The sequence below is a fragment of the Lygodium microphyllum genome, chromosome 26 (assembly GCF_053477565.2).
Source record: "Lygodium microphyllum isolate KBCC chromosome 26, Lygodium_microphyllum_v1.1.10, whole genome shotgun sequence".
Taxonomy (NCBI): domain Eukaryota; kingdom Viridiplantae; phylum Streptophyta; class Polypodiopsida; order Schizaeales; family Lygodiaceae; genus Lygodium; species Lygodium microphyllum.
Window position 1 is genome coordinate 37,895,556 of NC_141160.1, and position 17,825 is coordinate 37,913,380.

Genomic DNA, 17,825 nt, shown 5'->3' on the forward strand with positions numbered 1-17,825 from the left:
TGAGTGGTCATTGTATAGTTCAGCACAAACCTTTGATAATAGCTCATGTGGCAAAGAAAACAATGAGATCCCCTATACTTCATTGGAGATGGGAGATTGATAATAATTATATGACCTTTGAGAAATCAGTTGCAATTCCATTCTTGGAAATCACATTCCCTAGGATACAACCATGTTTAACCCAGAATTGGAACTTCACGGTCTAGGGAGAGACCATATTGCCTAGAACATTCAAAGACAACATAAAATTTTTCCAAAGGTTGAACCCAATTTTTGTGCATACAAGGATCGTTCATAAACACTTCCAACCATTTATGGAGCATGTCCTCGAAAATGTTGCACATGACCTATTGGAAAGTGGCAAGAGCATTGGCTATAGGCAAGAGGGCATTACTATGTACACAAACACTTCCCATTCAATCGCAAATGACAATAGGCACATGGTTATAGCCTAAAAATCCATGATCAAGGAAATGATAAGCCTCCTTTCTTGCAACCCTTTCCAATATGTGTTCCATATAGGGTAGCAAATAATTGTCTCTCTTCATTATTGCATTGACCTTTTTTAGTTCACTCACACTCTAATTCTCCAATGTTTTTTAGCATGATGATGATAGGTGAAACCCAGCCTATGTGCTTGATTTCATAACTAAATCTTGCATTTAAGAGTCAAGTTCATGTATGCATATTCTAGCCTTAGTAACCAACAAAATCTTAGGAGCATTAGAAGTGAGCACCTTTCAAGGAGTTGAGAGGCATGTTATACTACTAATAAAAGCCTTAATTGGTGGTACCACAATAGAGAAATCATAGATATGGGTGCCGAGGTAAGCATTATTAATGCTTCGGTGCTCCAAGCATGAGGGAGTCTATCGGATAAAGGGCACATACTCCAATCTGAATATGGTTGATGGCTCAAAAGTAAAACCTATCCAAATCCTTAAGGATTAGCCACTCAAGATTATAGGAGTGTAATTATTTGTTAACTTTGTGGTGATGAATGAAGCAAGGAGTTCTAAGCATTCATGTCTATGTAAGTTCAATCACTCCACCGTGGACTAAACACTTGTTGCTTCCTTTGTAGCATAATGTCGTATGATCTACTCTATGAGTCACCCATCAATGTTGTAATCTATCATTTCTAGCTCTTCTTCAAGGGCTACATTCTTAGAATCATTGTCAGAATCCTCTTCTCTTTAGAGTCCTCTTCTAAAGCTTCATCATTCAATAGTCCTACCCTTTCAAGGTCTTGAGATGGTACCAATGCATAACTATACATAAAATAAAATTTAAGTCATGCATTCTAGTTTGGATCCATAATGTAGCTCCTAAAAGATGTTCTATTAGTTTGAAATTCAATAAAGGGTTGTAGTTGATTCTTTATCTCAAGAACTCAAGTGCTCTAATTAATTAGCTCATATCAGTTGTGTAGTATCTTATAAGGTATTCATGTAGTCTATTTTTTGTGACAAACTAAGCATCCTATAGACTGGAAAAAGGGTATAGAGTCAAGCTCTGCTTGATTTGTAGCCATGGTTTCCTCTTTGGCACTCACCCTCTTGCTCACCTACCAATACTCGTCCAATTTTCAAAACATCGGCTTGATAATTGCAAGTACATGCATCTCATCTCTCTCATCTTAAGATTAAGGGATATACTTGTTTAAGGTCCTGGAGCTTGTGGAGAATTGCTATCATCTTTGATCATTGAGGAGATGGCATCAAGGTCAACTTTTGAGGACTTCCAAGTTTTCCCATCTCTACATGGACTACATATGTGCGATTCATTAAGAGTCAGTTATCCAAGCCTCATTGAGTAGTTCTCATCCATATATCTCACACAACGAATGTAGATGCATGACATATTACAGAGAAGAGTAAATTGGGTAGACAAGCCCTTCAATGTAGGCACACTAGCTTAGGAAGAGCTAGTATGAGGGCTATTGCACAAAGGGAAAATCGAGCATTATAGCACAATGTATCAATCACAATAACACAAGGTAAACATGAGGCCTTCCAAAATGAAAGTGATTCTCTAAAGAGCTTGTTGACACTACAGTCCCTAGTGGACATATATGTTTTATCCAAAATTGGTATTTCAAAGGGTTCAATTATTACTTGCTTCTCTTAAAGACTTGACTTAGTTGGTCTAAGTGTTATCTCCAATTCGAGTTTAAAGAGGTTATCCATGAACACTTCGAGGAACTTCTTAGCATGTCCTTGAATATTGTGTACATCAACCTTTGATGCATTAGTCAAGCCAAAGGACATGACTATTTGCAAAGACTTCCCACCCAATGATGAATTTTGTCTTGTGTCTCATTGAGGAAGTCTTTAATTGATTGTAGTATGAAAATTCATCAACAAAGCTATAGGACTCCTTGCTTGCTACACATTCAAGTATATTTTTGTGTATAAGGGTAGGTAATTATCTCTCTTTGTTATAATTGACTTTCTTATAGTTGATACAATTAGATCTTTCTCTCTTCTTTTATACCAAGATCATCATTGACACCCAATCCATGTGCTCGATTTCAGAAATGAACCTTCCTTTAAGAGGCTTTTCTAACTCCTCCCTAACTACACATGCATACTTGGGGTTCTTCGACTATAGACATTATTTCACAAGTTTAATGTCAAGAGTAAGTTAGTGTTGTATAAGGATTTTTGGGGGCATCTCTTTTAGCTCTTCACCAAGAGAACATATCAAAGTATTAGTCTAAGTAGATCCAACAAAATATAGTCCATGGCTTTTCATATTTTCCAGCTCTTTTTTTATCTCCTTCATCTTAATAAATTCTTCTATCAATTTTCCATTGTCAAATTCTCACTTCAGCCCTAGCATCATTACTATTTAATCTCCTTTCTTGATATTCACTAATTATTTTGAGGAATCTTATGTTTTCTTTTGTGCTTCCATTTCATGAACTTTTTCCTTACTATATTAATTTATCTTTCTTTGTCAAAAGGAAAATGGTAGGTCTGTCTTTGTTTTTAGGCTTAGCAAACTGGGGGATTTCTAGGTTATTATCAGTATATCTTATGCTCTAAGCAAGTCTCTAAATAGTCACATGTAAATTCTTTCTCATTGGGATGAAGCAAGACCATAGGTTACTAGGCATATTAGTAGGCTATTGTGACTTATGATGTGGTTAAAGATGCTTTCTTAGATGATTTTAGGGTGCAAAACAATCCATCTTCAATGTGGCATGATGCCGTGGGTTTGTGCCAAGTAGGCGATGAATTAATGGATGCCTATTTACATCAATTTGATGTGTTGGATGAGATAATGTGATGATTTATGAGAGGAGCACCCTCGTTCTTATCAAGAAAGACCATTTTTTAGAAGGATTGAAGTTGTATTTGAAGCTAAAAGTGGAATGCACCAAACTTTTGATGAAGTTGATGCACTTGTAAAAGGACCAAAGAGTGGAAGTAGCAAAATCTTTTTTCTAAATGTGGTGTATTTGAATACACTAACCCTATTGCACTGTTTTAGTGCACCCAATGTATCAAACTTCCAATGCAAAAACACTACCAATACCCTCCCTTTTTTCTATCTAGAAACTTGTTCTAGAATGTGTTAAAGAGGAGTCTAAACAAGAAATTGAGAGTAAGGTATTATGTGCAATATGTAATGCAAATTTTGCATCTGTATTTTGTATTAATTGCAAACAGTGGGGCTATACTAAGCCCATTGCTCCAAAAGATGTATCGACAAGATGTGGATTGTATGCTTTAAAGGGAACAATGGATACACAAGTTGAAGATGCCTCGAAGGAGCTAGTAGGACATGATGACAGGAAAACTACTTTATGAATGGTAGTGATGGAGGACCAACTGCATCTAGCTAATGAAGAGCTTGAAGAAAGTGTGATAACTCAACTTGCACAAACTTCATATGTTGATGATTCTTCTACCTTTGAGGACCTTGTGTCTTTGAGTAGTGATCTTGGGACTAAGGGAAGCTTTTTGTGATGCTGAAACAATTGAATGTGTGGATGATGCTTGGTTATTTTCAAGCATGATTTTCAATAGCTTTAAGTTAATTGATATGTGAATGTTTGTTTTGATGACATAGTTGTTGATTTGCCAACATGTGCTTGTGTGGAACATATCTATGTTCCTTCGATAGGACTTGTACTTCAATTTGCCAAAAATAACATAGAAGACTTAGGGGATGATTTGTTGCCATTACATGCATGGCTTAGGGATGCAAATGTGTGTTAGAAGAGTATCAAAATAAGCAAGAAATGGTGGTAGACTTCCACACGAACCTTTGGTGCATCGATGAGCACAACAAACAACATCAGTGACCTCATGATGCAGACACATTGATGAGATGTCTTGTTAGAAGAGTTACTTGATTGGCATCACCTTCTCAACTTCAATAAGCTCTTTGAGAAGAACATGTGCCAATCTATGCATATGATCTAGAAACTTCAGTGATGACATATATTTGCAATTCCTTGATTTTTGAAAAAACTCTTCTCTTACAAACTAGTTTTGGCACAACTCTCTAATTTCCTTCAAAGAGCATGGATGTAGATCATCAAATGGGTGGTCGTGAGGAAAGATGGCTATAAGATCAAATGCACTAGCATTACATAGTGTTTTGAAATTGGCTAACATAATTCTAGATGATTCCTTGAGGTTGATGCAGTCATCCAAAATGTTAGCCATGCATCTATCAAAGCATAATAATCATATGTTAGAAAAGATAATACAATAATAAATTTTGAATTTCATATCACATTAATAAGAACTTTTGCAAATGCACAAGAGAAATATAATACTTGCTCATAAGCAATTATAGATTGAAAGTTGAGACCCCATTTATGTTAGTGAAATTGTATTATAAATCATTGCCCAAGTAGTGTAGACCACTATATTCATGATGTGGAAACATGCCAATATTTATTGCTATATGGTCAAGAAATACATCGATACCTAGATGTATGTGAGGCTCTTCTCTATTCGTAGCTATATTACAAATCCTCTTTAGATACTCTACAAAAATTTGCTCGCTATGACTTTTATATGGCTTGTCTACTAACGAACGCTTTCCTACATTGTAGTCAATTTAGTAATTTTCTTGTTTTACACTAAAGGGAAGGGGTTTGGTACAGAGCATTCTAGGGTCACATGCATGTGAGATATGCAAATACATTATTTCATCCGCTCACCTTAGTTGATATGTTCTTCCACCATCTCAAGATGCTCTTCCTAGTTTATAAATTCTTCTTTGAAGTTAAAGATCAAGGGATGGGAGCTCTTTGAAGGAAGTTACATCCAACTAAAAGTACTTGCATGTTTTTCTTTATATATAGATGTCAAATTAGGTCATCATAGGTTGCCCTATAGCCCTAATCAGCTAGATAGACCATTCATGTTCTTCTTTACAAGGTCTAGTTCCTTATGGCGCATTCTCTCCTAGGTCACTTGCATGCAAGTCTTGCTTCTTAGGAGTAAGAGGTAAGTTTGGGGTCTTTGCTTCTCAAATTCATCGGTTTAAGTCATCCGCTTTGGTTACTTCAATTATTTGTTTATTATAGACTTTGCTTGAATTTGACAATGCAAAATTGGAACTCTTTTCAAAGCTTATTAGTGTTCGTCCTTGTTAGTCCTCAAGGTCAAGATTTTTATCCAATATTTTGGAGCCACTAAGGATTGCACGCACAATAGTTGTGATGACACAAACTCAACATGTGCAATTGTGATGAGCAAGAAAAATACAAATACTATATCACCCTTGAAACCCTAGCTTGCATGCAATTCTTCACAACACAATTTGTCCAACTTCTTCATCAAAGAAATCATGAAAAATAAAAAACATAATCAAAAGTATTGCCTCAAAAGAGAAGAATTAGATATCAAGGTCCATGATGCTTCAAATGCAAAGATGGTTGCCTCCTTGATGCTAAGCAATTGCTTTGAAGATGTCTCCTCCTATAGATGTAGGCCATGGTCAAGTTGCAAGGGCCACAAAGAGAAGGTCACTTTTAGGGTTTGTGGGTGAAAAGTAAGTCATTTTGACAATAACTAAGGTTTAGGTCTACAAATGTGCTACAAGAACTCTTGGTGAAGGTTGTAACACCTATGATGGAGATGTTTCTTGCATTTGTAGTGATTTTAAACACTTGTCACACATGTTTTTTGGGAGTGATTATGGTGATACCTTTCCCACCCAATCATGGTGATGATGTGACACTCATGGTGAGGGCACTCAAGGTACAGAAGCAATACACTCAAGGTAATGCCCATTGGCCATTCAACATGGTGGCTAGATGCTCAATAGTAAGCAATGTTATCTAATTCCTAACCTTCAAGTTGAAAAGCTAATTTATTGCACCTTGATTGCCACTTGGAGAGGCTATATAACTTCAGTTAGAAGACATTAAATGACATTTAGTTTCTAAGATGTGAAAACTAGAGAGAGAGAGAATTTGGCACATCCCCATTTCAAAAATCCTCTTGTGGGAACACAAACATGAACAGAGGCCAATGTTAGACCGAATGGCATGACTAGGACTAGTCACTATTGGTGATGCTCTTCCACCCACAAGCGCATCTATCATGTCTTTCTCGTCAATACAATGATACTTCTAGGTTCCTAGAGGTTATATCATTTATGGGACTCCATTTCAACCTCCTTACATGCCATGCAACCCTTTCCCCCTTTGGACCAAGATTCCCCTTGGCAAGACTAGATGATCAATGGCCAATTGCATTTAGGTCGTGTTTTAGTGAATCAAATATACCACTTGCCTATATGTGATAAGAATTGGCTTGCCCAAAAGGGCACACTTGGGATCTCTATAACAGTGAATCTTGGTGGAAATCTATGATAATGACAAATTAACTCAACAAAACACCTTTCAAATACAAGGTCTTTATTTGGCCAATGTTAATCAATGTTCTTCCTCTTGCCTTTGCACTCTCCAAATGTCAAACGTTCAATGATGGTTGTTTATTTTGTGAGACATATGTGAAAACCCTTGCCATCAATTCCTTTCTTGTCTAGTGGCAAGGAAAGTTTGGTTACTCCTATCAACCATTTGGAGAAGGGCGCTATCAATAAGAAGTGTGTCTTTGGACATCCCAAGTTTGCAAGCCCTATGAAGCTTGATAACGTGCTCTCACCTTTTATGTTTTTGGGATTGTTGGAACATATCGACTATGATAAATGCATACAAATTTTGTACTTCTTTGGGAGTGCAAGCTATATAGCCCGCTTGAGAGGCCTTCTTCATTGGCAACTGGACGTGATTGAGCTAGCAAATATTCTTCCTCAATAGAATTTGCTTACTTGGCACATAGTAATTTCTTGCTCTACAACCTATCTAGTTTCTTTATACTTTTAGACATGTTGTATCTTTGTACTCTTGGTCATGTTGTACTTTTGAGATTATGTTGTGATAACAAATACAATTACCCTCATTTTTAAAAAAAGAAGAATTTGCCACATCCTTGTGGGGTTTAGTTAAATTGGAGGAATTTGATTGCTCCAACCATTAGAGAATATGCAAATCGGCAATGGAAAAGAACAAAATTTTTGGGGGAATTCACAATTTCAATCATTTTCAAATCTAAGTCATACATGGATAGAAAATATGGGCGGTGTGATTCTCAACTACCTGAGTATGAAAAAAGCACACATGATCATCCACACATAAGACAGATGCCTAAAGGATCAACTTCAACAAATATCATTACACAGTAATACTTGAACAACATTTTCAAATCTGAAATAGGGGCTATGGTTTTTCAGTTTGGATGGTGCTTTTTAACTGGGTTATGCACCTCAACTGTCCCCTCAATAAGCAATGCAATGCTCTAACAAGAGTGCACTTCAACCATAACAATAACACACCCTTGCAAGCAATGCTAACATACTAAAAAGTTAGCATGCCAGCACATAGTGAAAGAGCACATCATCTCCTGATTGATTGATTATTACAAAACATAGCTCTTGGGGGGTTACTTTACTGGCAGATCTACCCTATGCACCTCAAGAGTGCACCTCAACCATTACAATAACATGCCCTTGCAAGCAATACTAACAAGGTCTGTAATACCAGCACGTGTCTGTTGCCCTAGTGGCCTAGACGTTTGCAAGGCAATATTGTTAGTGAAAGAACACAACATTTCCTAACACATGCACACTGATTGATTGAGAGTTGTTCAGCATATGTACAACACTTTCTTTAGCACACCAATTGCAAAAGCTTTCAAGGGGGGGAGAGAGTATGCAGGATTAAGATGAACTGGTTACAAACAGCACAAGGAATGGTACAGGGATGTTATTTGAAAATTTATTTGTGATACAATGATCAAAATGACCAAAAGTGAATACAACTTAATGCAAGTTGCCCACTGATCCACCCAGATACAATGGTGAAAACATATGAGGGACGCCTGCATCTTATGGTAATGCACCATTATGACCAACTCAATTCAACTGTACAATTGAAAGCCAATTCTCAGGCTCTGTTAAGCAAAAAGGCTGGCCTGTCAAACTTTCTGACACCCAATGAGCCCAAGTCCATAGCCGTCAAGTCATGTGAGAAAACTCTTGTACATGCCTCTTTTTACAGGCACAGCTGATCTTCTATTCAACCAGCAGTGATCGAACAACCGCAGCTCAAAAACCAGTCAGTCGAAAAGTTAAGAAAAAGTGGTCAAAAAAGGAAGCCTTTGCTCCTTTACTTAGAAGCTCTTTACATAAGGAGACCACACCACAAGGCTTACTCATCTCTCATATCCAAAAGCAGACCAAAATCCAGGACTATAGACGGACAGATCAAGTGGAGAGAACATAAACAAGTTGTCCTCTCCCTTCAATTGTTAGCTACCAAAATCTGTTCTTTTTCAGGAGGTGTTCCTCCAGAGCTTGAACCACCACTGCCTGATACAGAGCCATCTTTGGTACTGTTTGAGTCCAAATCCTGTTCGTCCCTATTCAGTCTCACCTGAATACTCACTCCCAAAGGTGCTTGTTCCTGACAAAAAAGGTGCTTTAGTTTTATTCTGAGATGAAGTAAAAACAACAAAAAAAACAGGAAAAAGAAAGTAGTGCTGAAATTTTCTTTTTGACAGAATAGTATTACCAATTCACCATTTTCAGAGTGAAAAAGTATGGGACGGCATCTCTTATCCTCATTCATCAAGCTTGAATTCTGGAAATGAGCCACAAGAGCAGCTTTGCCTTGAATCCGTGCGTATGCTAAAGATGCCACCTTCTCACTGTTGAACTTCTCCCACCTCTTTCCATTAAAAAGCTGCAAAATAGCAGTGTAAGCATGATTAGATGACAGCATTCATCCTTCACACATCTAATAATCAGTTATCTAATCAGTTGATGCTTGGCAGCCTTATTAAAACAGTAACAGCACAACAAAATCCTCTCTTGATCTTAACATACCTCATAGATTGATATAATGTGCTCTGGCGAAGTCATGTTGATGAAGGCATAGCCCACATTACACTTATTCTGAATCATTGGAAAAAGAGAAAAAAATAAGGTTTGAACAAAATAGAATTCCATCTAGAACAAAATCATCACTAGAACACGCAGACAGATTTTTACCTTAAAATCAATGGGAAGGTAAAAAAAATCATACTTTCCACGATGATTCTCATCAATGGCTGCACATAGCATTTTAGCACTGTACCTGATGAAATCCAAAATGTCATAAATGTTATAATAGGCTGCCAAAAATGACATCTATCTAAGATTTAGATTGTAAAAGGTGGCTCTCCTTACTTGTTTGGTATGTTCTTGATCATAAGAGTTGTTCGGCTGTCTTCACCACGCAGAATCTTATCAATATCTAGCTGGTACTGCTTTTTGTTATCAGCTTGAGCTCCATTGCTTTCTGTTCTTCGAATTCTCCCACGATCTGTGAGCATGTCAGATCCAGGTGCCAGAAACATATGACTTCGGCGATGAGAAGGCATCATTCCCAAGCTAAGGGCTGCACCACTCTCAAATCCAACATTAGTCCCAAAACTTCCTGACGTGATGGCACCGTGTGCTCCATTCATACTCATCATAGAAACTCCAGTGGAACGAGGAACTCTAACAGTTCCAGGTGATCCAGGTCCAAAAAAAGGTGTGTCAGGTGACTCATGGAGATATCCAAACTGTCTCTCTAAGAATGTGGGATCTCCTGAGGGATCCGATCCGACATAATGTCTTTGAGAAGGCATGACAGTATTCACAAGATGAATATTATTTCCCATATAAGCAGAAGGCTGAGATTGTGGGTGTATCATATGGTTGAGGCTGTGTCCCATTGGTGGGTTTGACCATACCATAGGTGAGCTCTGCTGATATGGGCTTGAGTTCCCCCAAAGAAATTGGGCTCCGGTCAATGAATTTCCACCAGATCCTGAACCTGTACGACCAAGAGTTCCAACTGCTGCATTACCTGTCAACAAGAGAATCATCCGCTATAAAGCATGCCCTCATAAGCCTTAAATCAAGCAGTTAACCATCAAACTTACCTGCAGGCCCATGTTCAAACAAGGAAGAATCATTTCTGAACCCAGTAGTAGTTCTTGGAAACCGTGGCCCATCGATCCCATCTTGTGATCCATGAGATGACACAGGACCTCTGATTGGCGCTGGTGCTGGTGGATTATAAAAAGGCATTACACGATTGCCAACCTCAGGTAAAGAGTGTGGATGCTGCTGTGGTTGCACTCCTTTAGGTCCAAAACCACCAATTGAAGTCAAAGTTGCATCATTCTGACCACGGCGACTGCCTATTGTTCCTACTCGCAAAGAGCCTGAATGTGGAGGAATGGGCAACCCTGGTGATGCTTTAATCATACCAAGGGACTGATGAAGAGAACGAGGACCATTTTCTACAGGACTGCCAAATTGTCCCCAACCAGACGTATGACCTGTAACAACTACAACTGGATCAGTCCCAAGTATTATTCTAGACCTGAAACCTTTAAAGTCTAAGTTCAAAAATCAACACAGCAACTTTACAAAACATAAAGCTCTGAAGATTGAACAGAGAAACTGTACTACTATCTCAAGCACATGCTACTCAGGTCTCAAGAGTCCTAAGAGCAAGAACTTCCAACGCACCTACAACAGGGACAACTTGACTAAGTGACAGGTATGTACAGGCATTGGAGGAACGGTAAGCTGACATCAGGAAATTCCACATATAAAACTTCAATGGGTGTGCCACCAGGTCAAGGGAGTCTGTAGGTGCAAGATTAAGATATGTAGAGACAAAAGAGAGGGGCCCTGGGAAGAAGTAAAACCTAACCTCAAAGAACATATGATAAGACTAAGACTAGTTAAGACTTGAGTTACAGTGGATATCTCTAGGAGTGGAAGTTTGGAAGGTGCAACTGGCAGTAGGGGCATACAGAAATTCAATATGTGGGTGTCTGGGATCTTAAACATAACAAGCAACATTCTTTACCATACAAAGTCCAATATACAGCAACTGATTCTGAGCTGATTTCAACCTGGAGGAGAGTTGGTGACAGGTGGACTAGATTGCTGCCAATATGAACGGGCCTCTTCCTGTTCTAGCTCATACGTAAGCTGCTGCATCAAGCTGGAGGAAAACCAAAAGTGAATCACATGTCACAGCCATATTGCTATGGAAAGAGTTGCAACACTGACACCAGAACCCCATACTTCCGTCGTGTACCACCAGGTCGACTCGGCTCTAGCTTTATGCGTTTTCCTGCAATGTCACTCCTGTTCAATGCTTTCAAGGCTGCTTCAGCAGCTCTAACATCATAAAATTCAATGAATTTGTGGTGCCGTTTGTGTGGAGTCTCTCGAATCTGCAAACACCATATCTATGACATGAGATCATTTAATGCAACTACTACTACTACGTAAACACCACACTTCTTTAAAGACACGTACCTCCTTGACTTCTCCATATTGTCCAAATATTTGGCGAAGGTCATCATTGGAGACTGATGCATCCAAATTGAAAACAACTAGTGTTCCCTGGTTGATATCTTTATCAGATGGATTGTCCTGAAAAGCAGCACAAGGTTTTCTTACATTCCCAATCAAAATTGCAGGAACTGGAAAACTAGGGAGCCCTATAACAGAGGAAAAGCTGTGGCACAATCGAGAGGAGAAACAAGAGAAAGATGGGAAAATTCATGATGCTAGATGGAAGTAATAATAGGATGCAAGAGATGGAGAGAATTTGAAAAGAGGTGGCAAAAGTTCATAATTTAATACAGAGCTTGCTAACATAAAATATGGTGTATGTATGCTTAGAAATGCATCTGCAGCCCTGTTCATACACCTACATAAACCACCTCGTACCCATTGACCTCGGATACAGGCACCATATCAGTCATACACACCTTGGGAATAGAGAAGTGGATATCAAGCTTCCTGCGCCGTAGTGGCTTATTCTGCAGCGCACGCATTGCACTCCGAGCTGCACGTATGTCATAGTACGAAATCATAACAAAACCTCGATGCTTACAGGCAGTATATAGAGTCCGTATGTCGCCATAGTGCTGTTGAAAGAATCCCAGATAAATAAGTGATGGAAAATGAACGTAAGTCACTCAATGCATCTATTCAAATACAGCTTCACGCTTGAGGCTACCTCAAAAAGAGTTCGGAGTTCAGAATCCTCTACATTGCTGTTGATATTCCTGACAAAAAGTGTTCTGGAAGGATGCTCTCCATAAGGATGTTCACCAATCACTGACCCAGGCCCATTTGATGAGCCATGATAAGCAGCACCAGTCCCCAGAAAGCCATCTGCTCCCCGTGAGTCCCTCATAAACATACCAAAGCTTTCCTGAGTTTCACCATCCATTTCGAGCCCACCTCCGCTGCTAAACAAATCAAACTCAGTTTCTTCCATGTTATTATTCGCGTTTAGGAGGTCAAATCCCTCAATTCCAGCTAAGAGTTCATCTTCATCATCAGGAAGAAGATTTCCAATGGCCATTGATACCATATCCTCATCAAGAGCACCAAGTGCATCATCTGAAGCCTCTGTGAAATTCACTGCACATTCAATCTGGTTGTCACAAAAGTGAAGCATTACAGCCAAACCCATAATGCTTTCAATCAGACCTACTAGAACCGCTCACATTTCTCGTGGAAAAGAACAGGTAGTGAGCTTGAGAAGCCTTTGATATCATCCTCTTTGAACAGCATCTCGCCCTTTTTGAAAGTCTCTCCAGTTTGAGTATCCCCATTCACACTCCAATTCACAGGCACTGTGCCGGGCTTGTCCATTCCAGAACCTTGCATGATTACAGATCACAGCTTCTCACAGCAGCCAATTTACCTGCAGCACCTGAATTGAATGGTAGAAAAGCATTAAGTATTTCTTACTTTCACTGGACAATATTCCTAAATTGAAAACGGCAAAATTGCGACTTCTTGTGGGTAACCGCATAAACAGTTTCAAACTGCAAACAATGCTACAAGTAACCCTTGAAAGAGAGGATCTGTGAGCACAACATAGTAAATGCAGCATCTAGCATGACTTACAGTAACTTTACGAAGGAAGAGAGCAGTACCCATGAATATTTTCAAACAAGACCTCCATGAGAGCATATCATACTCCACATTGAGCAGGCATATAAGGAACGTACAATTCACAAGTGCAAGGAAATTAAAAGGGGTGAGCCACTTGATTACTGGAAGAGTTGTACAACACAGTCTTCTCTCTGACGGGACAAAAAGGGATGTCAAAGGCAAAAACTTCATGATGAAGGTTAGACATCCATGAATATTTTTAAAACCATCACCCTTTGACTGCTTCGTGGGGAATCAATTTAATTCTGATCTCAATCTGGGACATCATTTGAGGATGGTTCAAGAGTCAAAAGCAGACAACAGGTTCCTCTTCAACCTATGCAAGTCCTCCCCCTACCACTTTTAACAACATTCCTATGTCTATCTGACTAGCACACATGAACTCAGACCATGTTGTGAAGACCAAAATTACCTTTCAAGTTTTCTCCTCAAATTGGGCTTTCAAAGGAAAAAGGTTGCTGCTAAACAGCTGGGTTATTTGTAGAGGAATTCATTAGATACACACAATACTTTGCGTTCGGCTGACTTCTTGCCAGAACAAGGTGCACATTGCTACCTAGAATCCGAGAAGGAAACTCAGTTCCGCATTGATGGCAGTGAATTGTCCCACATTCTGGCACGATATGCCCAAACTGTAACAAAATGACCTATATCCTTCAGTGCCTATATGCATTTCGGTAAGAAAATGATTTTCATGTTTCAAATCTGCCTTTCACCAATGTGTAAGTCCTAGGCTGTTTTGCAGAAAGTTGAATGCCATCCTTGCAGAGAATAAGAGCCACCATCTGTTTGCTTAGACAGCTGACAATTATACTTCCAGATTGCACTCATAATCAGTGTCCGACAACCAACAGTCACCGGAATCACATCCAGTGTCTTCCTGATCCGACAAGCTCTGCACTTCTCAAAATAGTAGAAATGGTGGTTGTTGCAGAAATTAGCTTGCGAACTTCGGAAAGGGGAGTTGATCTGCCGTCAGCAGACAGAATTTGTCAAATTGAATTGTACTTCTGCGAGACCCTTAGGGATATAAGCCAAGATTCACACAACGATATCTGAAGCTTAAGCTGCTTGCTGTCATTATGGCATTGACAGTTTAAGTTCCCCTGTTACTGAGTACATGCCAGATGTATTCCCTGGAAATTTGCATGAATTGAAGGTGCTTTTGCAGAATGAGCAATGCTAACAAAGCAAGGGCATCGACAGACTGCTAGTACGCTAGAAATTCAGAAGAATTTGTACAATCATGCGAGACCCTGTCAGATAGTGTTTGGGGAAAAGAACTGAGTCGGATAGTAACTGCAAGAACGTCCCTTTGCCCCTCTGGTAGCACAGAAGGGGATGACGTTGCACAGGCTTTATCTCCATCACAAGGGCACGGGTCAAAATTTCAGGAAAAAAGGGGGATATTTACTAGCTAGCCCTTTCGAGTGAAATGATTTTTGAAGGGAAAAGCGGACTAACCAGAATTGAAGCTCATGTGAAGGAAGTCCAATCGGCAGGTAGCGATGGCATAATTGGCTCCTCTTCGATCACTTTCCCGCGAGAGAGAGAGAGAGGGGGGGGGGGGAGTAGGGGGGGCTAGAATAGCAGTCGCCCGCTGGCGCTGCGACAAAATTAGCACCACGAGATGGGGAGCAAAATTTTTAAGATGAAGCAGGCTTATCAATCCATGATGTATTCTCGCAACGGCTTTCCCTGTGGCGATCCTCGAACGAGGGCTTTCCCAATTGGGAGCGAATTACAGCCTGATCCGACAGAATTGAGGGCCTGATGCGCGCGAATGGAGGGGTTGAGCGGTAATTCGCTTACCGGGAACGGAAATTTGGGGAGGACGAGGGTGATCGAGGGAGGGGCAGGGGCATAGATGCAAAGCTCAAATAGAAAACAGAAAACAGAGAGAGAGAGAGAGAGAGAGAGAGAGAGAGAGAGAGAGAGAGAGAGAGAGAGAGAGAGAGAGAGAGAGAGAGATTCTTAATGTGGTATGGAATGGAAGAAGAAGAAGAAGAGGAACAGGGAGCCAACTACCTTGCTGTCATTGTGGTTAACAGAAGAAGCTCTTCTTTGCATATCCCATCATCTGACTGACAGGATGGCAATTTTGAGAGAGAGAGAGAGAGAGAGAGAGAGAGAGAGAGAGATCTTTATCAAAGAGGGGAAGCTTGATTGTGCTGTTCATTTGAAAACTGCAGGAAAAGAGAAAGGGGAAGGGGGCGGGGGGGGGGGGGGAGTCGGAGACCCGCCTGTTAGAAAGGCAGGCCCGGGAAGAAGGGAGTGAAAGGCAAGCATAGGACGAAAGGAATTTGGGATTATTTGAGAGAGGAAAAAGTTTGGGAATGCGTGCGGCTATGCACTACTTACAAACCACTACTAAAATTTGCACAAACCAAAAGAGCACAAGCAAAGGAAGCCCAAATGAGCAAACAAAGCCACCAATCAAAGAAACTAAGAAAACAATGAGAGAGAGAGAGAGAGAGAGAGAGAGAGAGAGAGAGAGAAGGGAAGCTACTTACCTTGAAGTTAGGCTTGTTAAATTGAAAAGCCTCAATGAGAGAGAGAGAGAAGGTAAGCTAGTAAGCTAGTTAGGCCTTGTCGATAGAAAAGCCCTTCTTTTGTGGTTGGAAGCAAGACCATAACTTCACCTTGCCTCCCTTTTGCCAATCATCATGTACATTTTGGGTGTTTAGGATGGGCCCAAAGTTCCTAGGTACCTTGCAAAATTACATGGATGTGTCATCTAATGGACATCTAACAACACACAAAGGTATTAGTCATTGTGTGTGTGTGTTTTGGAGGGGGGAATTGTTAGACTACGATAAGATTTCAGCACCTTGCTTGATTTTCAACATCCATCGCACGCATTTAAGGTATCCCAAAACTTTTCACTCGCCCTTCAGCTTCACATGGATGTGTTTCATGGCCCTTAAGGATCAGAAACTAAATTGAAACAAGCTGAGGAGTTTGCAATATCTATCACTTTAAGCTCCTTTGTCCTTGAAGAGAAAAGTACAACATGTGTGGCTCACTAAGAAAGAGATACAACTTTCATAGTTCACTCAAATATATACAAAGATAGTCCATAATAGTAATGCTTCTCAAGTAGTATGGTCATCCTATGGGTGTGGAAATGTTCTAGGGTAAATAGTAAAAACAAACATCAACATGACTTACAAAAACACAACTTTAGTTTTAGAGGACTATGAGAGAGAGAGAGAGAGAGAGAGGAACAAGAAAAAGAAGAGGGCATGGGAGAAGATAGTTGCTTGTTATGACCAACTTTGTCATGCACTACATCATGTTAACTCCAAATGTTAGAGGCAACTCTCAATGACCTAATAGGTTGTAGTTTGGCTAACTTAGCAAGAAGCAAGGGTTTATTATGTGGTCACTCAAATGGGATAGGATTCACCTTGCATGAAAATCACAAGGTTAATTTCCAACTCTTGAGTGACAATAGCAAAATGGCATGCCATATAGCATGCAAACGTAAAAAGAATATAATAAGTGTCATAGATTGAGAGGAAAATGTGCATAACCATCCTTGATAAAATGGCATCCTTGTGATTGTTACCCTATGCAAGGGCTTTATGCCATCATCATTACTAGCTTTGGCTTAGCTAATATGAGATGCTGCATGCCACACATAAGCTCCACCAACAAATGAATTGTCTCTTCATTCCTAGGCAGGATTTGAGTGGCTACATTGGCTTACCAAATGTGATGGGTGCATTTTTTATTTTAATGTATGAATAAGCAAGGCCATACTTGGTTGGGAGTGCTAGAGAGTTATGGGAGGTTAAAGACTCAAGCCCCACAATTGGGTGTGGCTCCATGGTGGTAGGCCTTTGGGCGATAAATTTTCTCAAAAGGCATTAAAAGACATTACAAAAAAAGCGTGTGACTAATGTGCCTAGTCTTATCAATTATTTTGAACAAGATTAGTTCAATGATTGGATAGCTTAGTCTAAAGGAACTCTAATGTGCAAAGTTAAACCAAATGAATCTCACTTTTGTAGAAAAGATACAAGTTAAGGTTATTTCTCAAGTTTAGGATGTCTTTGTGTTACTTGGCATTATTGTAATCAATACGCGGTTGGCATGTTTCACCAATATCAGGAAAATCCAAGTTTAGCATAGGAGGGTTCTTCTCTAGAAGGGATCCATGCCCCTTATCCATTCTTTTTGTCAACATTGAAAACTTTATGCAAGTGTATTTCTTTTATGTAGCCCATAGTTTGTAATGATTGATTGAAAACTAC

General features: G+C 39.6%; 1 protein-coding gene across 3 annotated transcripts; it reads right to left on the reverse strand.

Moving 5' to 3' along the window:
* Positions 1–8,260: 8,260 nt before the first annotated feature.
* On the reverse strand, positions 8,261–15,752 carry LOC148013159 (protein MEI2-like 2). Of its 3 annotated transcripts, none has more exons than XM_087667561.1 (13): positions 15,031–15,752; positions 13,113–13,321; positions 12,617–13,026; positions 12,366–12,524; positions 11,908–12,024; positions 11,671–11,822; positions 11,496–11,587; positions 10,509–10,910; positions 9,766–10,432; positions 9,589–9,673; positions 9,424–9,492; positions 9,110–9,280; positions 8,261–9,001 (listed from the first exon to the last, which is right to left on the reverse strand). In XM_087667561.1, the coding sequence occupies exons 2-13, from the start codon at positions 13,273–13,275 to the stop codon at positions 8,840–8,842; spliced, it is 2,649 nt and encodes an 882-aa protein (XP_087523687.1). In that variant the 5' UTR covers positions 13,276–13,321; positions 15,031–15,752; the 3' UTR covers positions 8,261–8,839. The 3 variants fall into 3 exon arrangements, with proteins under 3 accessions (XP_087523687.1, XP_087523688.1, XP_087523689.1); XM_087667562.1 differs by having other exon boundaries at positions 15,595–15,713; XM_087667563.1 differs by lacking the exon at positions 15,031–15,752 and adding an exon at positions 13,979–14,916.
* Positions 15,753–17,825: the final 2,073 nt, after the last annotated feature.

Excerpts from the sequence above, each read along its gene's own strand:
- LOC148013159 (XM_087667561.1), bottom strand. The coding sequence starts at position 13,275 with ATGCAAGGTTCTGGAATGGACAAGCCCGGCACAGTGCCTGTGAATTGG. Across the intron at positions 9,674-9,765 it reads ATCAAGAACATACCAAACAA|GTACAGTGCTAAAATGCTAT; the intron begins GTAAGGAGAGCC and ends GGATTTCATCAG. Across the intron at positions 9,002-9,109 it reads ACTCTGAAAATGGTGAATTG|GAACAAGCACCTTTGGGAGT; the intron begins GTAATACTATTC and ends CTTTTTTGTCAG.